The sequence below is a fragment of the Haliotis rubra genome, unplaced genomic scaffold (assembly GCF_003918875.1).
Source record: "Haliotis rubra isolate DU_JTF1 unplaced genomic scaffold, ASM391887v1 Scf121, whole genome shotgun sequence".
NCBI lineage: Eukaryota > Metazoa > Mollusca > Gastropoda > Lepetellida > Haliotidae > Haliotis > Haliotis rubra.
The window spans coordinates 942631-968725 of NW_025765126.1; the positions used below are offsets into that span (position 1 = coordinate 942631).

General features: G+C 41.8%; 1 protein-coding gene across 2 annotated transcripts; it reads left to right on the forward strand.

Annotated features, from left to right (window-relative positions):
• Window positions 1–778: 778 nt before the first annotated feature.
• Window positions 779–25984, forward strand: LOC124265032 (calpain-15-like). Of its 2 annotated transcripts, none has more exons than XM_046699824.1 (13): window positions 779–1355; window positions 6520–7971; window positions 9033–9241; window positions 9510–9693; window positions 10038–10182; window positions 12784–12856; window positions 13370–13495; window positions 14001–14162; window positions 22881–23042; window positions 23181–23377; window positions 24304–24461; window positions 24674–24852; window positions 25495–25984. In XM_046699824.1, the coding sequence occupies exons 2-13, from the start codon at window positions 6601–6603 to the stop codon at window positions 25676–25678; spliced, it is 3150 nt and encodes a 1049-aa protein (XP_046555780.1). In that variant the 5' UTR covers window positions 779–1355; window positions 6520–6600; the 3' UTR covers window positions 25679–25984. The 2 variants fall into 2 exon arrangements, with proteins under 2 accessions (XP_046555780.1, XP_046555772.1); XM_046699816.1 differs by having other exon boundaries at window positions 779–1143.
• Window positions 25985–26095: the final 111 nt, after the last annotated feature.

The window sequence follows — 26095 nt, forward strand, 5'->3', positions numbered from 1 at the left end:
CTAGGAGATATCATATGATCTCACACAAGCGATATCTCCTGTGGAACACAGTTTTGGATGATAAATAATCGTGTCTACCACTGTCTGGACCAAACAATCTAGTGATTGACATTATGAACATCGTTCTACTCTATCAGGACACATAACTTACTTCAAGCACAGCGAGCCAGGACCTGACCCCGTTGATAAGTGGTCGCTGGTAGCATCTAAGACAAGCATGGATTGCTGAAGACAAATTCCTACCCGGGTGGAATTATTTCTGAATAGTATGTGATTGGTTGTGGCGGGTTAAATGTGTTGCGTACTGCGTTGTTAGTTAGACATGTCACAACAACTATGTACGTGTAGACAAACATATTTAGGCTTGGAAGATAGTAACCAGTAACAACGGTGAATCTATTTGAATTGATGTATGAATTAAACACTGAAAAAATGTACATTTATATATTATATGTACTTTTAATAAATTCACATATTTTTATGAATATTTCATAATATATTGTTTAACTTATACACAAAGTGCAAAATTGTGTAGGATATGATATAGTATCCTGGTTTAAAGAAATATATATTGTAATGGCAGCAGTTAGCAGAAATGTATCTATCCTTTTATGTTGAGATCAGGTTAGACCATTAACGGATACATTTTATTTATGAGCAACAATGAACCCATTTCTGGTGTCCCCGCCGTGATATTGCTGGAATATTGCTAACAGCGGCGCAAAACTAAATTCACTCACTCACTATGAGCAACAAAGTAAGGGAGATTCGTTCTTTTCCAGGCAGATTTAGAAGATGGCAGAATATTTCCAGCACATTTGTTCCTGCCTCCCTTTCATGCTTGTTATATTTAGAGGAATAACTGCGAACAAGGACGAACAATAATGGCGTGTTTACTTGGTATCAACTTAAAACGTATAAGCTGTCGGCTTTAGATAAATTGAAGGCGTCTCCTCAAATACAAATGATGCTAAATTAGTTTTTAGGCAGACAGTATACATATCAGCCTGATATGTTATGTGTCATTTGATTGGCTGTTATGTAGGTAGTAAACCAATGACAACCGATATTACAATTGCGTATATGTTTTGGGTAGATAAGTGCAATCGGAACATAAATTCGTGAAGGATACCGTCGAACTCTGTAAGTTTTTGTATTCTAAATGGTTGTTTGTTGACGTTTAGGCCATTTCTCTCGTTTTCCTTTCGACGTTGTCACGATAGTTGTTGTACATCGACGCAGTGCCCTCAGTAATATATCCAGCTTGTCAAGAAAGCTGTCAGCGAAGGCAAACGAAGGAGAAAGTGAAATCTTATATTTTTACTGTTTGTTTTGTCAGATGTTTCTGATTTCCGGTGAGTTGTGAAGAATATAAACATAAACAAATGCTGGTTAATAGTTATTGGTACACAATGAGTATTCCCCGTATTCGGTTGCTTCTCGTTATGAGCTCGGGAAATTTCAGTAAGATTTTGAAACAAGACATAAATAAAGGATCTCTACTATAATCTCTAACCGACACGTTACAATCGTTTCAGTAAAAGATGAATGTCCATAAATTATACAGGATGTTTGTCAATTTGTCAGTCGAGGCTATTCTGTACTGAGGATCCATGGTTGAGGTTTGAATTTCATATTTACCCTATCCTTGGTCTGTTGGCACCCTTGGTCATGATTTTCTCCCAAACTTTTCACATGCTGAACAGCAAGTTATTATCCAAATGTACTGAATATATTTTTCACATTTAGTAAGATATAAAGAGGTCTTGTCTAAAGTAGAAAAAATATCATGAAAATGTCAATATGCATATAGCATACCTCATACACATCAGCCATATTTTGATGTCACTGTCTAGTTAGAAGTGCAAACAGAAACATGCATGGGAAACGAAAATGATCATCATGGTAAAAAATAGCCCTCAAAGCACATTCAGAATGATTATTTCAAATTTACAGGCAAAATTGAATTTTGTAAATGTACTTTTCGTACTGGTGTATTACAACTTGTTATGTCATGAATGCTACATTGACTACGTACAGAATTTTTCAAAAGCCAGATGGCAAAACTCTGCTAAATGTGCTCTAGGTAAATTTGATTTGAAATGATGACTGCTTGACCATGTAATTTGTAGACCAATCTAGTCTGCACCTTTGCTTGGAATGAGCGTAGTAAGAGTCATGTTGTATATGTTGGACACCCTGAAGAGTTATTTTCCTGAAAAATGAACCAGTGAGGCCTTGATTACCATAACATAAACCACATAAAGGCAGGAACCACCTTTACATGACTTTGTGGTGTGTGCGTCTTGGCGTGTGCTCTCATATATGGGTTGGGTTGAGAGAGAAAGAGAAAGAGAGGGAGAGAGTACATCTGTTTACATTAACCCACATAACAGTAGATCCCGGAAACTGCTGCCAACACCAACATGGATGAATCATTGTAGTGTTGTCTGAAAAGATCATTTCTAAATATAGCAAAGGTTAACAATATACTTGAATGGTGTATTTAAAAAAATATATAAATAAGAGAGTTCACTGGATGAAGGGACCTGGAATGGTCTCGAAACGTCAAGAGAGAAATTACAAAGAAGTTTAATCCATAAAAATATCTTGGACATCAATGTACAACTTCTAAATGCCACTGAAAGACATCAAGAGAGAAACACTTTTAATGTACATGTAACTTCAGATATGTTAAAGATCACATATACTCTAGGGGGGTACAAATACATAAATCACTAATTAGCATCTTTATAAATGAAGCCCCCATCATTAAAACTACTTATTTCGATCTTTAATTAACTTAAATATTAACTTAACTAAAATTGCATGCAATACAGCAATTAATATTCCCTTGTTGTAATCCGTGTTAGGGGGTATAAACGATAAACCTACACGTTATTTGTCATCATTCACTTGATGGTCAGTTAATGAATTTATAACAGGTATAATTAGTGGTAACACCACTTAGATTACCTGACAAAGGTTCCCATTTGGCATTTCTTGTGTTTGGAGTAAATACTCAACATCAGAAACATCGATCAAAGGATTAACCGATAACACGCTGATTGATTATTTACTTTTATCTTACACAGCGGATTTGTCAAAGGGTAGTGTTTATGTATGTAGATTTACTAATCTATACTGAATACACTCTGTCGTGTCTGTGTCTGCGTAAAAACAACGTCCTTCTTTCAAAGGATTAACCGTACAGTATTATTGTTACTTCGACCACAACCTTGCTTCTGAGGCAGAAATCGTTATGTTACAAGTTGTGTCATCTTTATGGTCATCAATCATATACATATTTTACTACAACTAGTAAGTAGTTTTGATTTTTTAACTTCCGTGAAGCAATCTGAACACAAGTAAGATATCATTTCAGGCTTCCACAACGCTCGCTTCGCACTCACAAACATAACCCATTTAGCACGAACTGCGGGTTCCTGTGGAAATCTGTGCATGGTGACACCAGGAGCAATTGACGACAACGCAACGATTCGGCATGTCTTTGTTGATGTCGAGAAATCATCAAAATGACGAGCTTGCTACACACCTTCTATATAACTAAATGAAAATCCTTCCTCATATGACGTCACTGCAGTGCTCTGGCGACAGAGTTACGTAACCTGTCTGTGGTTTCGTTGGCGGGCGAGAGTGAAGCAGGCAACTTTTAGTCGCTCGGTATTAATTAACCACAAGTTTTTTAAGAATGAAATTGGTGTTCCGCATAAGACTAACCACAAATCTTTCATGTGTAATAGTTAAAAGAGTACAAAAACCAAAGTTTATTTGTTCTTTAAGGAGATGCATACAACATGGACAAACTTTATTCCAAATTATCTCCCCTGATCAGGATTTAAAACCTGCAGATAACAAACTAAAAGGGGCTATCTTGAATCTCTAGATGGCAAAGCTAGACAGACAGGTGGGGTATCAGAAATATCATCCAATTGCCATTTTTCATTTAAATACTCTGCAAACAATGATACTGATGTCAATTTTTCGGATGACTGCACAGCTGACATAATTTCTTAAATGTCAGCTAAACAGGTGTTCTGATAAAAATAATTAGGATAGTATTAAGTTTTAATATACTAAGGTAGTTGAAATCATAGTTCATTTGAAAACAAATTTTCATTTGTTTTACCTATCATTAAGACATTATCTATCATTAGACTAGATAGTAGGTAGGCCTTGGGTCATGCCTACAGCAAGCAATTTTGACACGTTATTAAGACATGTGTAAAACTGAACGTTCTTAAAACACACACACACACACACCCCACCACAGTGACATGTCAGTGGCCTCAAAATTACGTGATAACAATGAAAATATATTCTTTTAACTGGGACAAGAAAATATTCCCAAACTGGTAGCTTTAGTAAATGATAATGATTACTATTATCATAATTATTATTATAACAAATTTTCTTTGCATTGTTGTGTCTTTAATAGTGCTGGTATTGGCATACAACCTGCGATACGATACATCACAATACTAAAATGTTCGTCACGACGATATATTGCCAAAGTATTGTGCACTGAAGCTGCGATACGATACGAATCCCGCTATAATGGTGGCAATACCATACGTATCACGATACTAAAATCTTAAATTCTAACACCAACTATAAAACACCTTAAGATCAAAGCAATACTATTTTCAAGTATTTTTTAGTCAAATTCCGGCAGCGTTTTTCAATGTTCACTCGGAAACGAGATAATTAAAGTTATACACGGAATTTGTGAATGTTGATAACATTCAAAGTGCTCTGTCCGACATAGTTCTTGACATATGAATTTCCGAGAAAACGTTTACCTTTCAAGGGAAAATAAGTCAGCATATATTTGGTAATTCTACAAGTGTGGTCAATCAACCTTCTTTTGACCTTCATACAAAACCTCAAGAAATAGGTAAATTATGATTTATAATTGTGTCTACATAATCTAGTAGAGAGCACAAATTACTATTATCCTAATTTCAATATGACTAGCTTGTTTATATGTTTATGGGCATCATATGTTTTCAGACATCTGTAATAATGCTATAAGGAGGTGCCCTGTAAATACTTAGTTGATGGCTTGTGTTGAAGATAAAGTTGTCCTTTTTTAAGTTAATGACATGTTTTATAGTTGCTCGTGTGATCAGAGAGAAAACTACTTTGCGTTTTTCTCCATGCTGACATCACTGTTTCCAAACTTTCCTCCCAGCTGAATCGGTCTTTGCACTTGGAAACCTAAAGAAATAATGCTTGGTGCTTATGTTTGATGAATTTTTTATCTCCCACAACATAATACCACGTTTAGCCCTTGTTTATACAGAGAATATTAGAACATCACTTCATTGTCATGTAGATTAATGTACAGTATATAAAAGAAAATGGTGTGTCACTTCACTAATGTCACTATTGTCAGAGTGTCATCCGAAGCTGGGATTTCTATATAAATATAAAAGCACTGGTTGTAGGATCAGGGAAGCTGTTTGTTGCTTTTTAGATAACAATGAAATCAGCTATAAATTTTTTGGATGTGTGTAAATGTGTACTTTGTGTGACATTTTTCAAAAGGCTTTTATTCAGTATATCTCCTTCAATGTGCAATGCATTACCAACATGAGATATGGTATAATGTGTACTGACTGACATTGCACAATGTTATTTACTCAATCACTGCTCACTCAGGATTAATTTATGACTGCACTTTCTCAGGCCTACGTTTACCTGTAGGTCTGTCCAGGGACTTTTCAGGTAAATGCTCTTATTTCAGTATACATCTGAACTTAACTTTTATTTCTATTGCAGTATTTTGCAGCTAGTATTTTCAGCAAAAATTTAAACATGCCAAGTACTAGTACTTTGATAAAAGCGTTGTCACTTTATTGTTGTTATTCAGTCTAGCCTGATTGAAATACTTTCAAGGCAACTCACTGATTGACTCAAATACCAGGTTGTGCTGATTGGGTGTATGAGTGTTTGTCCCATATCTGTGGTTCAGAGTAGACTCACTCACTCACTCACTCACTCACTCACTCACTCACTCACTCACTCACTCACTCACTCACTCACTCACTCACTCACTCACTCACTCACTCCTCACTCACTCTTGTGTATTTTTCTTCCATTAGCTGACACCTGAAAAAGTCCCGCAATGTTGTTCAGAATGTTTATTTGAACCTCACCTTTTCCTTCATTAATTAATCTGTACCTGTGAAGATCCAGGTTAGAATTGATCTTCAGTAACCCATGCTTGTCATAAAAGGCGACTACCGGGATTGGGTGGTCAGGTTCGTTGACTTGGTTGACACATGTCATCATATCCCACTTGCGTAGATCGATGCTCATGCTGTTGATCATTGGAGTGCCTGGTCCAGACTTGATTATTTACAGACCGCTGCCATATAGCTGCAATATTGCTGAGAGCGGCGTAAAACTAAACTCACTCACTCACTCACTTCATTAATCTGACACATGATCTCAAAAACTCACTCACTAAAAATATGGTTATTGCTTTTCCAGAATTGATGTTCCCTGTTTCAAAAAGGTCAGAATGGGTGTTTATTATAGTTGAAGTAGCACTGCTGTTGGAGTTATTCAAGCATGGGAGAACCTATGGACTATGAGACCCTCCAAGACTGGAAGTGTGACACTTGTACTCTCATCAATGATATAAACACTATTGAGTGTTCAGCTTGTGGGACATCATTTTCAAACTCTACCAATGGGGAAGACCAACCAACAGAAAAATCAAAGTTAAATGGAGTGGCCACATCAAGCAAGAAGAAAGACTCAAGAATATCCTCAACTTCAGATGATGTCTTTGAAGATGGGGAACAGACAGCCAAGGGGAAAAAACCTTTGAAACAGAATAATTCAAAGGATGGAAAAAAGTCTACAAGCTCATCAACAGGGTCTGTTTCCTCTCCTGTTACAAGACCCAAAATGAAGCTTGACATCCAAAATCAGGAGAGAGAAAGCATTTTGGTTGGTGAAGAAAATCAGTCTCAGGTAAATGGAGCATCTGGTGGCAAACAAAATGGTGACAAGGAGTGGAGTTGTAGTAAGTGCACACTGTTGAACAGTGCTCCTGATAAAAGATGTAGCATGTGTGGAGCTCCACGTGTATCTAGAGTCCCGACCTCAGTCCCAGATGTCATTGACTTGACAGACTTTGTGCCGTCTGCTCCTCGAGGCGAGCCAGATGGTGAGGAAGTAATGAAGGCGATTAATAAGACTGCAGCAGCAACAACTACCCCCAAGCCAAGCGGATCTAAACAGGTCCTGAAACCCTCTACAAGTGGACAGCTTGATGCTGATAGTGATTGGACTTGCAGACGATGCAGCTTTTCATGCAACCCTTCCTGGGCCAAACAGTGTGATCATTGCAGCTGCCCAAGAGATCAAACTGACACAGCTCCAAAGACTCCTATAGAATTTAAACAAGATTCAGTGAGATATTTCCACCGATCTCCCCGTGGACCTCTCTCACCAGAGCCAGGGCCATCTCCGAGTTTAGGCACGGAGGTGTGGTCTTGTATGAGGTGTACGTATGACAATACAGACCAGCATCATCTGTGTTTTATGTGTGGTTGTGCCAAGACTGCTGCACAGAACAGTAAGTCTAAATGGCAGTGTCTGCAGTGTACTCTACTGAACAGCAATGAGCTGGCCGAGTGTGGGGCTTGTGGACATGCTCGGCATGAACCTGGGTCGGGCAGACGTGAAGTTGGGGTAGGGTCAGGATCGACTCCCACAAACTGGCAATGTTCCATGTGCACATATCGAAACACTGCTGCTGCTGTGAAGTGTAATATGTGTAAGTCGGCGAGAAATAAACGTTCTAAGGCTCTTGTTCCTGCTGGCCCCGGAACACTAACGAGACAGGAAAGCTCCTTGATGGAAGAAATGAGGAAATCTGAAGAACATGAAGCTCTGGAATTATGGGAAACTATAGTTCTGTTCTGCAAGCAGGTGGGTTCCTCTTTGTCACTGAATCTGTATGATCACTGTATGTCAAGTATATAAATATGCATAATAAAAATGATCATAATACTGGATGGCAGTATTTAATTTGGATATACTTGTTGCATCACACATCAATCATAAATTAGTGAGTTCTTTTACAGTTGTTCATGTGATTAGCAAGATAACAATGAATGTTTCTTAAGTCTCAGAAAAGCCCATAACATTAGGTTAATAAATGAGTGAAGATTTGATTGCTGCTGTCAGGTGGAACAAGTGTCTTTAGGCTTCATCATGTTCATCAGGCCTTGCCTGACTGACTGACTGAGTTTAGTTTTAGCCGCTTTTAGCAATATTCCAGCAATATCACGGCGGGGGACACCAGAAATGGGCTTCACACATTATGCCCATGTGGGGAATCGAACCCGGGTCTTCGGCGTGACGATCAGGCCTTGACAGTAACAGACCTATGTTGCCTAGATGCACTCACAGATTTCATCAGCTAAACTATTTCAAGTCTTCAGTGTATTAATATACATGGGCTTTCAAGTCCCACTCAAAGCACTCAATCATTACAGGGTCCAAACGACCTACAGATTTCAAGTCTTTACTCTTTTAGTTTATGCTAGGAAGTGCAACAGTCCTCTTAATCATGATAATTGTGTTCTACACAAGGTTGTTATGATCATTACAGCCTGAGATTATACATGTAGCAATGGTTATTGAGTGGTAAAGCTTGAATGGCTGCACCCTCTACTTATTTCATCAGGATGAAAGTCCACGAAGCATTGCTACATTACAATTACTAAGAGCCAGTGTTAATGTTTGGGAGTTATGATCACCTTAGTACTAAGATCGCTCTGTGGAATGGAGCCCACATGGAGCCATGGTTCCAGGTGAAATGTAAGGAAGGTTACAGTCATAAGGTTGTAACCCAACACTCCAGGTGTAGCCCCACATTCCATGATGACATGTTCAGGTCAGCATTGTTTACACCAATTTTAACTTGATCACTATCCTCCTTCATGCGAAGAATATCACTGATGTTGATGTCCATGTGCTTGTTTCAGAACAAGACGCCATTCGTTGATGACTCCTTTCTGCCTGCCCCAAAGTCTCTGTATATTGAACCCCCCAAACCTTTTGCTAATATGGAGATTCAGTGGCTGCGGCCAGACAAGATTGCACCATCTAGCCGAGCTGAGATGAAACAGCCCTGGGTGGTTTATAGGACTCCGATGCCTGAGGATATCTCTCAGGGAATTCTGGGAAATTGCTGGTGCGTACAGGTCCTGTGACAATTTCCATATCTGGAAAGCATCGAGAAGGTTATGACTAATATAAGTGTAGAGAGAATTGAATGATCACACATCCGAATCTGTGGTTATTTGTATTCATTCTTGATCTGTCATGATATAACTGGAATACTGAAACAAAACCGACCGATTGGGAAGACGCCATTACTGTTGAGCAGCAGTCAAAAGCCAGTCCACATGTGAGCATGTCAAATTTGGCTATAATTTGAAAGATGATCCAAATATTTTCAGGTTTTTAAGTTCCCTGGCTGTGCTGGCTGAGAGACCTGAGCTTGTGGAGAAGATAATTCTGACAAAGAAATACTGTGAGGAGGGAGCATATCAAGTGCGCCTGTGTAAAGATGGGACCTGGCAGATTGTGCTCATTGATGATTTGCTACCCTGCAATATGCACGGAATGCTTATATTCTCTCAGGTAAGCCTTCTGCACCCAACAGTTACTTCTGTTCCAGTTGCACACATGAGAGTGGCATGAAAGAGCTGAAAATACTTTTTGGGCACTTTGTTTCGAAGTTTTGTTTAGCGCTGATCAAAAGCCCTGGTGAGCTGTCAGCTCCATATTTCACAGAATTGCTGAGGACTTTTATAAACTTAAAACTGACATGCAGGGATATTACTGAAATATGTACTGAAAAAGTACCTCTACCCAATCACTACTAATCTGTACTATTTAGAAATAACAGACAGCCATTATTTATCAATATAATCAAAATCTATTTTGTGTAAATTTCACCCAGCCCTCCAACTTGTGATTTTCAGGCCAAGAGAAGACAACTCTGGGTTCCTCTAATCGAGAAGGCAATGGCGAAGTTGCATGGCAGCTATGAGGCCATGGTGGCAGGGAAATGTATCGAGGGACTAGCCACACTCACAGGGGCACCTTGCGAGAGTATATGTCTGCAACGTGAGTAGTAATTTCTTAATTTTTCCTTATCCTGACTCATGATCTTTTGCTTATCTCCTTCTATGAGAATGTTAGTGGAACACTTGAATCCCTTGTAGTTCCCTAAAGCGGACATCAAAGTTCACTCACCCACGGTTACCTCCCTTTTCCCGTGATAGCGGTCATGTGACCAGCCATACTTGGCACTCTCTCCTTCATCCTTCATTGGAGTCCCGTATACGGCATTATATCCTTTACATCAAGATCCTTTTATCCAAATTACGCTGTGTATGGTTTTCGGTTATAACTAGCTTGCATTATATGTACATATTTTGAAGAAATTATTTGTAGGTTCGCGAAAGGAAGGTTCGGAAAAGGAGGGTTCGCGAAGACATAGTTCAACTGACCAAGAACTATCTGATGAACAGGGTGACTATGTCTTCTCAGAAGCGGAGGTCACATCTTGGATAGCTAATGGATTGGACTTAGAGTCCCTCTCCAAGGAATTGGATGAAACATGCACATATGCGATGTGGAAGGACGACTTCGACTCTCTTACGATTCCACCAATTGAACCGATATCCAAGGTGGCTACGAACCTACGCACAGCTTTTGAGAAAGCAACACGTTATCAGAATCAACATCTACCATCATTCAACGCGAGGAGGTTTCCTCTACATCATATGGTTCCCTTCATGAGAGCGCCGGACTTAGATGTCAACATGAAGTTGGTTAATGACTCACGGAACAAAACCTATAAGGTGGAGGATAAAAAGTTGGCTCAACTTGACACCGAGAACTTTCTTTGGGTTAGCAAGGTCTAGAGCGATCAATGAGGCATTGATAACGAATTGATTCAAGAACCCTAAGTCGGAAGAGGATAGGTTGATACTATCAGCTCTACTTCCTCAGAAAAAGGACCAACACTTCATTTCGGATCACTTCATGTCGGTGGGTCTCACCTTATTACGGGGACAGGGTCTACTAGCATCTTGTTCCTGGAGTGACAGATTTACCCAACCGCTACTAAGAGCTCCTTGGGCGGCGCCTACTATCTTCGGAGGGGAGATTGATGAAGCTTGTATGGTCAACCAGATAGACAGTTCCATGTACCAGCGCTATCTATGATCCTCGGTCCAGAGGACACCCAGGACTTATCCTTGTGTCCTGTCAGAGCCTTGAAGATATATCTTCAAAAGACTAAAACAAGGAGAAGAAAATTCAAGCGCCTTTTCATCCCCTTGTCGACGGAGACATTGGTGGAGGTCTCAAGAACGACAATATCATTTTGGATTAGAGCCGTTATACTACGAGCCTATAAAGCAGCAGGATTAGAGCCTCCAAGAACTTCCAACCCACACGAAGTCAGAGCACTGGTGTCAACACTCGCTCTGCAAGGAAATTCCTCAATATCATCAATAATGGAGGGCTGCTTTTGGAAGTCGGATACGGTGTTTGCCAACCACTACCTCAGAGACATAGCCACTGAAGACGTCTCCAGGCATTCACCAGTTTGGCCACTTGTTGTAGCACAACTAACAGTTCCACAAAGGCTGAGTTGGAAATCTCACCCTTTATCACGTTGACTTGTTGATAACTTTTACTAGGAAAAAGTATTAGTTTGAAAGTCCATGCGCACAGTCTAGACTAGTCTAGCATGATTGATTAAGACTCTGTATGGGTAACGATCTTACCTGTACGTTAAGGGGTCGCAACTCATTTATGATAACGATCTTATCATAATCTATGGGTTGTTATAGATAACTAGTGAAAATAAGATACTAGTATATCTAAAATCCACATGAATCTAGAAGATTCACTTGTCTGAGAGAGAAGTAGGATAAGATTGTGGTCCCCCGGAGTTATAACGGATGTTGGAAGAATAGGATCTAGGAAATGCCGTTTCACAGTTCCCATGGGGGGGGATACAGGATGTATCTAAGGACAGCTGATTAATCCATGAAGTGGCTTGACCCACCACCAATCCGTCCGATTCTATAAGCAAAAGATCATGAGTCAGGTAAGGAAAAATATGTAATTTTTAAAGTAAAATTGATAATTTTACACTTATCCTGACTCATGAGGTCAAGCCCTCCCAACCTTCCTGCTAAAGACACTTCGGATTTCACAGTAGATCCAAGTGCATGGGCTATATTCAGGTGAGAGTGGCAAGTATGGCTGGTCACATGACTGTTTGTGCGGGAAAAGGGAGGTAACTCATGGCTGAGTGAACTTTTATGTCCGCTTTAGGGAACTACAAAGGATTCAAGTGTTCCACTAACATTCGCATAGAAGGAGATAAGCAATTTATCATGAGTTAGGATAAGTATTAAATATCAATTTTACTTAAAAAATTACATATTTCTTCTAAGGGCACCTAGTATGTCTGCCGCATGAGTAGCAGTTGCTCAGTAGCTGAGTTGCTCAGTTTCTGCTACTCCTGGTAGGGTTAAACAGGCTGGTATTGGAGTCTCTCAGTAAATTTGTCTTAATGCTGCCTACTGTCTCTGTGGTATGAGCCTGATGTTAAAGTGTTGTATGTCAAGCGCCACTGAGCAGGCAATAACTTGGATATTAGGTGCTAAACAAATCTGTTGTCATTCATTGTCATTCATGTTTCAGCAAACCCAATACGGAACAAGCTGGTTGAACCGGACCTCATCTGGGCTAAACTGCTGAGCTGTCGAGATCTAGGGTATTTTTTTTTTGTCATGAGTTTGATTGAGTTGGTGTGAGGAATCAAACTGATACACTTGTACATCGTATTACGATCTAAACATTTTGAAGATGAGGTCTTCTACTACTACTTTCACTCTGCTCTAAACATCGTTGTGATGCCTAATTGTGTGTGATAAACTACTGCTTTGCATTCAAAACAAGTATCAGTGCTTCAGGTATCAGTGCTTCTGTAAACTGTATGATATAATAATAATAATAATAATAATAATAGTCCATTTGTAATGCGCATTTCTCCACGCATAATGCATGCTCGAAGCACCCAATGTTCAAAGTACACAGCACAGGATTGAAATAAGTTCATTTCATACACTTCAGCATGTAGGGTAGGCTTTTTGAAACAGATAAGTTTTCAGATTTGATCTGAATGCTGAGTATGATGGTGCAGTTCTAAGAGCGTGGGGAAGGCATGTAATATATCTGAAGGTTATCTGTGGTTGTCTTGTGACCTTCACCTTCATGTACATTTCAGATTCTTGATGGGTGCATCGTGTGGGGGAGGGAACATGAAAATAGATCATGCGGAGTACGAGAACAAGGGCCTCCGCCCCAGACATGCTTACTCCATACTGGACGTGAAGGTGGTCAAGGAAAATAAGTGAGTTCATTACTCGAGTGTGGCCATTCCCTGGGCATGATTACTCCAGTAGCGTATGCTGCCGTTGTCACTGTACATGCAAGAGTTTACAAACCTCAACCACTAATATGTTTTTGTCCTGGAATTATTACTACTTTGGGAGAGACTGAGAATAACATCATAAACACAGTACAAAGAGAGCAGATATACCTGTGACATTCTTGGAAGGGTGGGAAATTCGTCTTTGTAGGACCCCAAGTGAAATCAGATCTTCAAACCACTTGTCTCCAGATTTTAACCCAGAATAACATTCACTGGTCAAATGGGTGGTTCTTGGAAATTATGTGTGTCTGCCTCTTTAATTTAGTTGAAAACAAATTGTATTGCTTACTACAAATATTGTCCTGTCCCCTGAAAATGAAATGGTCTGTCAAACATTTGTTTTATGTTGTCAGTGCCCAGTACAGTATCAACTTAAGCATCTTGTGTCCAAACTTTCAACTACAATAAACTCTTTTGCTGATAGGCTGATTCGGCTTCGGAACCCCTGGGGTCGGTTTTCGTGGAAGGGGGACTGGTCGGACAGCTCACCCAAATGGAACACAATCGGCAGCTCGGTCCGTCAGGAGCTGATGGTCCATGGTGAAACGGAGGGAGTCTTCTGGATGTCGTTTGAAGATCTACTCAGGTATGGACAGCTCAGAGTCTAACAGGTTTCATTCTGACATAGCAATCGTTCATTAAGGTATCTTTTAAGGGAAACAGTAATGTGAACATGATAAATAGAATTCATCACTCCTTTTTATCCCCCCGGCATGTAATGCGATATGGATATAGTCGACGCCTCGTCCATCCGTTCCGTCCATCCGTAATCTTTTTGTTTCCGGAGCATAACTCCAAAACCGTTCAATATGTTTCAACAAAACTTGGATGTGCCTTTTGCTATTTATAACTTAGTCTCAAAAGGAGGGGTGCCCTTAGTTTCCGGAGCACAACTCGTCCGTCCGTCCGTTTGTCCGTCCGTCCGTCTGTAGTCATTTTGTTTCCATAACTCAAAAACCGTTCGATATTTTTCAACAGAACTTAATAGATATATTAAACAGAACCTTAAGTGATGCCTTTTGCTATTTACAGATTTTTGGCATTTTTATTTTTCCCGGTTTCCATGAAAAAGATTCGGACTTAGTCTCAAAAGGGAGGGGTGGGTTTTGTTTCCGGTGCACAACTAGAAAACCGTTCAGTATCTTTCAACAGAACTTGACAGATATATTAGGCAAATTTTGAAATGGTGCCTTTTGCTATTTACAGATATTTGGCATTATTATTCTCATGATTTCCATGGAAACGATTTGGACTTAGTTTAAAAAAAAGTCAAGCTCACTGTCAGATGATTTGTTCTTTCAAATATGTGGGGCCTGGGGGGATATGTCATCTTCTGATGACTATTGTGTTATTTACAGATTTTTGTCATTTATTTTTCATGGTTTCCATGGAAACGTTTCGGACTTAGTCTCAAAAAGGAGGAGGGATTGGTTTCGTTTCCGGAGCACAACTCAAAACCGTTTATTTTTCAACAAAACTTGGTAGTTATATCAAACAGAACCTAACGTGGTGCCTTTTGCTATTTGCAGATTTGTGTGTGAGGTATTATTTTCTCGGTGTCCATGGAAACGATTCAGACTCTCAAAAGGGAGGGGTGGGCTTCGTTTCCGTAGCACAACTCGAAAACCTCTTAATATCTTTCAGCAAAACTTGGCAGATATGTGAGGCAGATCCCTAAGTGGTGCCTTTTGCTATTTGCAGATTTTTGGCATCTTTATATTTTTCCTTATCCTGACTCATGCTCTTTTGCTTGTCTTCTTCTTCTTGCGAACATAGTGGAACACTTGTATCTCCCTAATTGAAGCTCCCTTCAATGTAAAATCACTAATTAGTACTCACCAAGAGTTGCCTCCCTCTTCCAAAATGCGCGGGAAAGGAGGCGCCACCTCTTCCCTCATGCTTCACTCTCTCATTCTTCGCCCAGTGAGCAGGATGTGAGAGCCTGTGTCTCCCTACACACTATATCCTTTGATTATTCTTAGTTAGTTACCTCTTATAGTCATCAATAGAGGTTTAGCTAGTATCCTTCAACAATTATGTATTGATATTTATTCATATTTCTGCTGTTTATTCACGGGACACCGTGATTGTTCAGCAGTTTACGTTGATGAAAATCTGTACTGTTTGTAGGTTACGTTTTTTCTGCTGCTGATCCGCATTTAATATGCCCTAGCTGTACTGCACCATGTGCATTTTCTTCACGTTGCAGTTACTGTAATGATTTGTCTAATTCTGCTTTTAACAAATATTATCTTTGCGTCTTGAGACGCGCAGCAGATAGGTCACTTAAACAGAGTTTAGCCATGGCTGATACATCGGAACCCCTCGCCAGTCAACTGCTGTCGGACGACCCCCTCCCGTCTGGTGTTCCGCTACAGTTACCCTCGGAGGAGGGGCGTGGGACGCAGTCCGCCGTCTCCAAGAAGCGTCCTGCATCCCCAGACATCCCGTCGTCGCAGCCAAAGACTAAGAGGGCTTCTACATCAACTCAATGCAGACTCCGTACCCCCAGAGCAGCGTCTACCTCCAAGGGGAAATCGATGAAGTCTACTAGAACCTTCTCAGCCGAGATTGTTCCCGCCGCAGAACTGGGCCTGTATGATGATCAGCCGATCATCATACCTGATCTACGCCACAAGAAACGACCGGGTGTCGGCAACAGTGACGTCAGCGCAGATCTACACGCAGCCTGATGTACCAACGCTGATGTCTGACGATCTTCCTGAGGGTCCCGTCACTACCAACGCAGAGAGGGCACCAACTACATCTTCGCAGACCGTCCCAGACGACCTGGTTCTTCAGATTATGAAGATGATGGAAGATCGCTATGGACTGGAGAGACAACCAGCCAGAGCCTGAGCCTTCACGAAGGCTCCAACGTAGACGTCACCCCAGAGGGACCCCCTGTCAACGTAGCGGCCGCTACCAAGTCATCGCTTGGGAAGCCACCTGCGCGAAGGACGACACAGCCCACCTCTGCGAAGGACCCAGATGTTCAGCGTTCGCGAAGGCCTTCGCAAAGGACATCTAGATCGTCACCTACCTCGGGACTCCGATGATCAACACTCACGAAGAGGTTCGCGAAGGAAGATCCTCTCATCCCCGGACTCTGACTCGGACCCCCAGCCTTCGCGAAGGTCAAGTCGTCACTCCCCAGGACCAGACTCAGATGAAGCTTCGCGAAGGTCTTCGCGAAGGGCACCAGTTACAGGCTCCAAGTCATCTTCGTCTAGAAGGTCATTGAGGGATTCCCCAAGAGCTTCGCGAAGCTATCAACGTTCTCCACATAGATCTCCGCGAAGGTCACCATATAGACGCATCTCGTCAGGCCGTTCTCCACGACGATCTCCTCGCCGTTCTCCACACCGTTCGCCTCACAAGTCTTCACGGAAGTCCCCAGACAGGTCTCCGTTGACGTCACCCTGCACAGCGGTAAAAGTATACAGGTCTCCACCTCAGTCACCATCGGAAGAGCATCAACCTCTTATTAGCGATCCCGTTACAGAAGATGATGGAAGCATCATATTCTCCGACGCAGAAATACGCTACTGGATGGTTAACAACCTGGACCTATCTTCACCTTCCAAGAACGGTAACCTAGCCCACACTTACCTCATGAGGGAGGATGATGCAGACACCATCACTCTACCTCCGATCGACCCGATAGCAGCGGTCCCCCAGAATCTGGACACAGCCTTCCATAAAGCCACTAAAGCCCAGGCGCCGCACTTACCACAGTTCAACGCCAAAAAAGTTCTCAACCCATAATATGGACCCATTTTTCAAGGCACAAGAAATCGACGATAACTTCAAAGTAATCAACGATGCCAAGAATAAGGCCTACAAGATAGACGACCACAAGCTGGTTCAGATCGAAACCATGACAAGGAGAATGTTCTTCGGCCTTAACAGATCAAGAACGATTAATGAAACTCTCATCACCAGATTTCGAGATTCTACATCAGAAGATGACAGAATGATATACTCGGCCCTCCTTATGCAGAAGAAGGACCAGCAGTTTCTAACGGATCATCTTACATCAGTCTCCGCAGCGCTAACTCTGGCTCGTCGTCAAGGTCTCCTCGCTTCCTGTAGTTGGGGTGAACAGTTTACATCTCCACACTACACAGCCCCGTGGTCTACGCCATCTATCTTCGATGGAGGAATAGATAAAGTCTCTAAAGAAGTCACCAAGGATTCAAGGGAAGTCCTTATGATAAAGTTGATGGACACGCTAGCTAGCGTCATCAGGCAGACATCACAGAGATATTCAGGAAGATCAAAGTTTACTGGCTTACAGAAAGCACGGGACAGGAAGATGGCCAGTTCAAGAGGAAAAGATTCTTTTCGTCGCCCATATGGCAACTACAGAGGAGGATCTGGAAGAGGCAGGGCACCCAGAGGCTCCCGCAACTATAAACGATGAAAGACGGGTTCGGAACGACTGGAGTCTTCCACCCCCAGCCGTTCCAGTACAACCATCACAAGTGGGTGGACGCCTTCAACTGCACTGGGAGAACTGGGGAATTCTTCAAGACCCATATGTCTCCAACATCCTTCAACACGGATATCGAATCCAACTACAGGCCACGCCTCCGCTTACAGTCAACCCTCACAAGTTCGACTTCCAGGCGCAACAACTACCAAAGTTAAGAGAGGCTGTTTCATCTCTCCTAACCAAGCAGGCCATAGAAGTACTGTATCAAGTAAACAACGAACCAGGCTTCTACTCCCCAGTTTTCCTAGTGCCCAAGAAAAACTCCAAGGAAAAGTTCAGACTCATTTACAACATGAGCACGTTCAACAGAGATTATCTACGCAAACCGCCAACGTTTTGCATGATACATCTACCTCAACTACGGCACCTAATTCGTCCCATGGACTACATGGCCAGTATAGATCTGCAGGATGCTTATCTACATATCCCGATACATCCCGAATCCAGGAAATACCTACGGTTTACACTAGACGGGCTGCATTATCAATGGAGAGTACTCCCATTTGGAATATCATCGGCCCCCTGGTTATTCACAAGAGTAACGAAACCTATCGTCACTTACCTACAGCGTCTAGGGCTACGCAGTGCGTTCTACCTCGACGACGGGATTCAAGAAGATCAAGATCTACAGCGTCTCAAACTACAGTTAAACTTCATCATCAAGCTACTAACACAGCTAGGATGGTTAGTAAATCTACTCAAGTCGGACCTAGAACCTACGCAAGATCTGCAATTTCTAGGCATTCGATTTATCACGACACTGAACCGTATTGTCGTACCAGAGGACCGATGGCTCAAGATCCAACAGACCATCCCACAAGCCTTACTCTCTCCCGCTACCACTACGACAATGGCAGAGTCTGTTGGGTCTCCTCACGTCAGCCCAAGACATGACAGGCAGACTACAGTTATGTCCGTTACAGGTCCTCATCAACGCTCATCTCGACGACCTACAACCATTCAGTCTACCGAAACACATCAGACCTCATCTACTATGGTGGACCAGGAGGTCGAATGTCTGCGAAGGCATCTATTTAACAGAGCCGGAATTCAAAACCCATCTCTATGTAGGCGTGTCGCTCCAAGGTTGGAGAGCTCATCTCGCACATAAACATGCTAGAAATGAAAGCAGTAATCAATGCCCTACTACATTGGAGCACCATTCTACAGAATGCGCATCTGATGATTCACACCGACAACTCAACAGTGGAGTTTTATGTAAACAAACAAGGCTCAACGAGATCATTGAACCTATTGACTCTATGCTTTCAACTGTTCGATCTAATCGACTATCTCAACATACATGTCAGAGCATGTCACATTCCTGGAGCCAAGAATGTACTAGCAGACGCACTCTCTCGGCCACATCTACCGTCACCGACAGAATGGATGCTCCATACAGAAATCTTTGCACAGATTATCAAGGAAATAGGAGCTCCACTAGTAGACCTATTCGCCACTCGCTTCAACAATCAGCTAACAACATTCGTATCACCAGTCCCGGATCCACAAGCGTGGGCAACGGACGCACTAAGCATATCCTGGGAAGGCCTCAACGCGTACGCGTTTCCGCCGCCAGCGCTAATTCCAAAGGTGTTACAGAAAATCAGACAAACGCAGAGCCTCCAACCTTTCCCATTCTAATTCAAGAAATCGGACAACCAACACTACAACTACCAAAGCGCTCGAATCTACTAGTACATCCTCACACCAAACAAGCGCACGGAAACCCAGAAGCATTCCAACTTCACGTATGGACTGTATTAAAGTGTGTCTAAACAAGAGAGGTTATTCAGCCAGAGCGGCGAAAGCAGTCACCCTTGCTTTAAGCAATTCTACGAGCTACTTGTATGACGACAAGTGGCACAGTTTTGAAACATACGCTGCTAAAAAGGGATTTACAGCGAGAAATGCTACACATCCACAAGTGGCTGACTATCTGTGTTACCTACGACAAACTAAACTTCAAAAGGCTCGACATTGTCAACATATCTCGCAGCTCTAAGTTCAGTGATAACTATGAGAACGGGTATCAAGCTAACGAAAACGCCAGAGTTACTGGCCTTACTACGTTCATTCCGATTGGAGGATCAGAAACAGAGATTTCGCGCTCCAGCATGGGATCTAAATATAGTGCTCCAACACCTCACAAGTGAGGCCTATGAACCACTGGAATCAACATCCTTTGAATTTCTGTCACAGAAAACATTTCACTGTTATCCCTAGCAACGGCAGCCAGGATGTCAGAAATTCACGCACTAGATTATGAGAGAATACATTTCGACGACAATCAAAACATAGTGCATATGGGACTGCGATGGGACTTTATCGCCAAGAATCAATTGCCAGGTCAACCAGACAGATTATTCCATGTCCCTGCACTTTCCTCAATTCTCGGACCTCAAGATACGCTTGACCTATCTTTATGCCCAGTGAGAGCACTCAAAATCTATCTACAACGATCCAAAACAAAGCGACGACAACTCAAGCGGTTATTCATCCCTCTATCGACAGCGACTCAGACCGAAGTCTCTCGTACCACCATATCGATATGGATCAGAACTGTCATACTTCGCGCCTACAAGGCTGCAGGACTCGACCCTCCAAGAGCATCTAATCCCCATGAAATCAGAGCACTGGCTTCCACACTCGCTCTACACGGAAATTGCTCGTTGAATACCATTATGGAGGGCTGCTTTTGGAAATCCGACATGGTGTTTGCTAACCACTATCTGAGAGATATCACCACCGAAGACGTCTCAGGTATTCACCATTTCGGTCCCATGGTCCTTGCACAGCAGTTGACAGTCCCTCGTAGACGATGAGACATAGTCTCACGAGATTATTATGTATATATCATACCAGTATCATCTAGCTTATAACTCTACGGAGTTTTGTGCTATTTATATACATATCTTAAGTCTACATTAATCTTAAGCCCAGTACTGATGTTAAATGTACATTGGGTCGCTTCTCCACTTTGGGGTCGCATTTTATATCATTATTACTATTTTCATAGTTTCTAATTATTGTAGTTCCCCCATCTATGGCAGCTGGTAGAACTTATGTTTTATAGCAGCAGGAATTATCTTAATTACAGTGCCATTATGAAGTTCCCGTAGGGGGTTATTACATATATATATATAAATCACTAATTATTTAAATCCAAAGTATTCTGTTTCCCACGTCCGTTTCCGTAGGATTCTGCAAGCAAAAGAGCATAAGACCGGATAAATATGTAATTTTCTGAATAAAATTGATATTTTATACTTATCCTGACTCATGAGGTAAGCCCTCCCATCCTCCCCACATAACACTTTGGATTTCCCTGTAAATTCAAGTGTTGGGCTCATTAAAACAGGAGAGAGTGAAGCATGAGGGAAGAGGTGGCGCCTCCTTTCCCGCGCATTTTGGAAGAGGGAGGCAACTCTTGGTGAGTACTAATTAGTGATTTTACATTGAAGGGAGCTTCAATTAGGGAGATACAAGTGTTCCACTATGTTCGCAAGAAGAAGAAGACAAGCAAAAGAGCATGAGTCAGGATAAGTATAAAATATCAATTTTATTCAGAAAATTACATTTTTTCCATGGAAACGATTCAGACTTAGTCTGAAAAGGGAGAGATGGCCTTCGTTGCCAAAGCACAACTCGAAAACCGATCAATATCTTTCTTCAAGACTTGGTAGATGTATCAGACATAAGCTAAAGTGGTGCCTTTTGCTATTTACAGATTTTTGTCGTTTTTATTTTTTTGTGGTTTCCATGGAAACGATTCGGACTTAGTCTCAAAAGGGAGGGGTGGGCTTCATTCCGGAGCAGAAAACCGTTCAATATCATTCAACAGAACTTGGCAGATATATCAGACAGATCTTGAAGTGGTGCCTTTTGCTGTTTGCAGATTTTTGCCATTTTTATTTTTATTGCTTTACATGGAAACAATTTGGACCTAGTTGAAAAATATCAAGTTGGACTTTAAGTAACTGTCAGTTGATTTGTTCTTTCAAATTTATGGGGGCCGGGGGGATTTGTCATCTTCTGATGACTCTTGTTTTTAATATGAGAATAAACAACGTGTGTTAATGATTAATAAAAAGATTAAATACAATAAGTAATAAATAAATGCAATAAATAGGGCTCAGCAAATCCTAATCAACTAAGACTTAGTGGATATTTCCCATATCAAAAACATATTGTGGTGGATTATCTGTTTATTGCCTCACTTGTTATTGTTAAGGGGTCCTGTGAAGATTCGGGTTAGAATTGATCTTCAGTAACCTATGCTTGTTGTGAGAGGTGACTATCTGGATTGGGTGGTCAGGCTCGCTTACTTGGTTGACACATGTCATCGTATCCCAATTGCATAGATCAATGCTCATGCTGTTGATCACTGGATTGTCTGGTCCAGACTCGATTATTTACAGACCGCCACCATATAGCTGGAATATTGCTGAGTGCGGCGTTAAACAACAACCCAACCAACCAACTATTGTTAAGAATGTTGGAAGCTGAAGAATGCTTACACTGTTCTTGTCCTTGCGGTCCTGGAAGCTGTTGAGAGCAAACCCCTGACATACTGTGTCGTGAGGACACACCTGAAACAGGATCAGAAAGTCAGAGTGTGTCACTAGGCTCATGATGCAATATGCTGAAATGGTGTGGCCAATATTGGATGCTGCCTCCATTAGAACAGCCTTGAAGTTAGATAAGGTTGATGTATTTAGTAGATACCTTGTTTTCAGGTAAGGTATTGAAATATTTTGTATAATTACATCTTTGTTTTATATATATTTGTCCTGTTGTTTCCAGGTACTTTGACAGTGTTGATGTGTGCAAGATCCGTCCCAACTGGCGCGAGTCTCGTCTGGCAGCGGAGTTCCCCAGTGACGCGTCGCAGCCCATGAGTGTTGTGAAGTTGACAGTGTTCCACACGACGGAGGTGGAATTGGGGCTGTTCCAGGAAGGAGTCAGGTCAGTCACCAGTAACAAGATTGACTCAAAATTATAACAATAGCTGTATTAATATGTTCAGTTATTGAATTATCATATTAAGAAATTTGAAACCTGTGTTTGATCAGTTGATATATGTTTGTACATGCAATGTTTCAGAGGGAATGACCATTCGGCAAAATCTCCTCTTGACCTGTTCATCCTGGTCCTCCAAGAGTCCAAACATCCCAACTTTTCTGTGGGCAAGCTGGTTGGTCATAGCCAGAGACAGCTGCGATGTTTCATTGGATGTAACCTGATGTTGGAACCAGGAGAGTATGTGGTCCTCTGTCTGGCCTTCAGTCACTGGACGACAGGTGAGGACATTGAGAGTAGTTGTAGCAGTGCGAGTATGTGGTCCTCTGTCTGGCCTTCAGTCACTGGATGAGAGGTGAGGACATTGACAATAGTTGTAGCAGTGAGACTATGTGGTCCTCTGTCTGGCCTTCAGTCACTGGATGACAGGTGAGGACATTGACAATAGTTGTAGCAGCGAGAGTATGTGGTCCTCTGTCTGGCCTTCAGTCACTGGATGACAGGTGAGGACATTGACAATAGTTGTAGCAGTGAGAGTATGTGGTCCTCTGTCTGACCTTCAGTCACTGGACGACAGGTGAGGACATTGAGAGTAGTTGTAGCAGTGAGACCATGTGGTCCTCTGTCTGGCCTTTAGTCACTGGACGACAGGTGAGGACATTGACAATAGTTGTAGCAGTGAGACTATGTGGTCCTCTGTCTGGCCTTCAGTCACTGGACGACAGGTGAGGACATTGACAATAGTTGTAGCAGTGCGAGTATGTGGTCCTCTGTCTGGCCTTTAGTCACTGGATGAGAGGTGAGGACATTGACAATAGTTGTAGCAGTGAGACCATGTGGTCCTCTGTCTGGCCTTCAGTCACTGGATGAAAGGTGAGGACATTGAGTGAATAGTCACTGGGCTTGAGGACATTGACAATAGTTGTAGCAGTGAGACTATGTGGTCCTCTGTCTGGCCTTTCAGTCACTGAATGAAAGGTTAGGACATTGACAATAGTTGTAGCAGTGAGACCATGTGGTCCTCTGTCTGGCCTTCAGCCATGTGAAGAGAAATGCTCATAATACATATAGACAATAAAGTTAAATATTTGATTAAGGCCAAGACGTTACTGTGACCACTTGACACTGGAAAGAGTATGTTAACAAGTCCATACTGATGTATGCAGATTGATCCTATGTTTTCATGTTTTGTCTGCCCTGGTTCCAGTTCCCGGGACCAAGGTGAGCCACCGCTATGTGTTGTCGGTGCACAGTTCCAAGGCTCTCATGGTCGACCAGATCAACACATTCCGCAACAGGCAGTACGAGAATGTCCTTGCCGATGCCCTCATCCAACTAGCTGTTGCTAAGGGAACAAAGGAGGAGGTGTGTATTATCTTGTGGTGATATTTGTTTTTAATATGTTAGTTTGAAGTTGGTTGTAAAAGTATCAGACAGTCCATATTCTGTCAGCATGCCTGCACACATGTATGTATACATACCTCTCTCTCATGTCTGAATGCAAGGGTAGTAATCTTAAAGCCCATGTCACCTGACACATCTGTTCCTTTCATCCACTGAAGTTGCTGCTGTTTCAGGTTCGGAAAGGCGTCACGGTATACAGTCTCCTCAACGGATGGGCAGGGGGAATATTTGTAGCTGAGAATCGGTTGCCAGGCAACAATGTTGTAATGTGGTGTGACTGCACAGAGAGCTCTAACGTTGTCAGCACGAGGGGTTCGTTGATCAGCAAGGATGTGATCCCTCCACTTCATAGGTCAGTACCAGAGTCAGGAGTTTCATGTACAACTTCTTTGTGGATTGGATGGCCAAAATGGCTTCTGTGTGTGTACTTGGAATGCTACCCAGAAGGGATTCAAGGTTACAATAGCACATCAACCTGTAGTTGCAAACGGGGTTTAAATGGATCAAGTTGTCCAACTTGATGACTTATGATTGTATCTCATAGTAGTACCCCGATGGTTGGATCATCACAATGTCAATCACTGGATTGTGTGTTCCGGACGCAATTGTTCACAGGTTGTCAGTATATAGCTGGAATATTGCTGAGTGGCATTAACCAAGTACACCCACACTAGGAAGGATGTGAGAGGAATACATAAATGTTTACAGTCCTGATGTTATAATCATCTTCGATTGTCTAGAGAAGCCTTGAAAAATGTTCTTACTTTGATCCAGTTCTGGTGATGTATTTAGTAATCACATTTTACACGCTCATTCGAGATTCTCGACTGGTTAGGATGCAGTATTTATAGATTATTTACTGATTATTTAAAGAATATGTCTGATTATGAATGTAAATGTCAGGATTTTGTGTTTTCGTGTGAACGCAGGGGAAATGATGAATTTGGATGTGAGTTTTGTATCTGTAGACAGTGTTCTGTTGCCTCTGTTACAGACAATTGTTGATGGTGTTGTCCCACCTGGAGAGGTCCCAGATGTATCACCTGTCCAGATGTCTCAAACATCGCATGACAAACCCCAGTTTTGGACTGGGAGACTGGGGTCCCACCCCTCACAGTCAGCATGAACCAAGCCTCATTCCTCCCGTCGAGGCCCTGCACATTCCTCGACCTCTCTGATCTCGGGGTCACTGCTACAGATGTGGACCAACAATCACTATTACAAGAGGAGGGACATTATTGTGATAAATGCTCCAAGCTAGACAGTGGACATCTGTATCTGTCCATTGTGGAACACTGTACTGCCCTGTACTCACCATGGCTGTATCGTTGTATGTGTGGTGAGCAGACGTGCAGATGTGAAAGGGTTGTAATTTAGACACATATCAAGTATTAGGGATGTCACAATACAAAAGTTTTATGAATCGATACGTATCACGATGCCCATGTCACGATTGGATACATATCATGATACCTATTTATTATTGCATTATTGAGTAAATTTAGTTACATTTTGAACATTAATATTACATATTTTATAATTGTCCATGAAAAGATCAACCTTTTTTTTTCTAATTTCCCATCTTTGTGCATGAA

What these genes read in the sequence shown, in the direction of transcription:
- LOC124265032 (XM_046699824.1), top strand. Translation starts at nt 6,601, where the DNA reads ATGGGAGAACCTATGGACTATGAGACCCTCCAAGACTGGAAGTGTGAC. An exon ending in GGAATTCTGGGAAATTGCTG is followed by an intron (nt 9,242 to 9,509) that starts GTGCGTACAGGT and finishes AAATATTTTCAG; the next exon opens with GTTTTTAAGTTCCCTGGCTG. An exon ending in CTAAGGGAACAAAGGAGGAG is followed by an intron (nt 24,462 to 24,673) that starts GTGTGTATTATC and finishes CTGCTGTTTCAG; the next exon opens with GTTCGGAAAGGCGTCACGGT.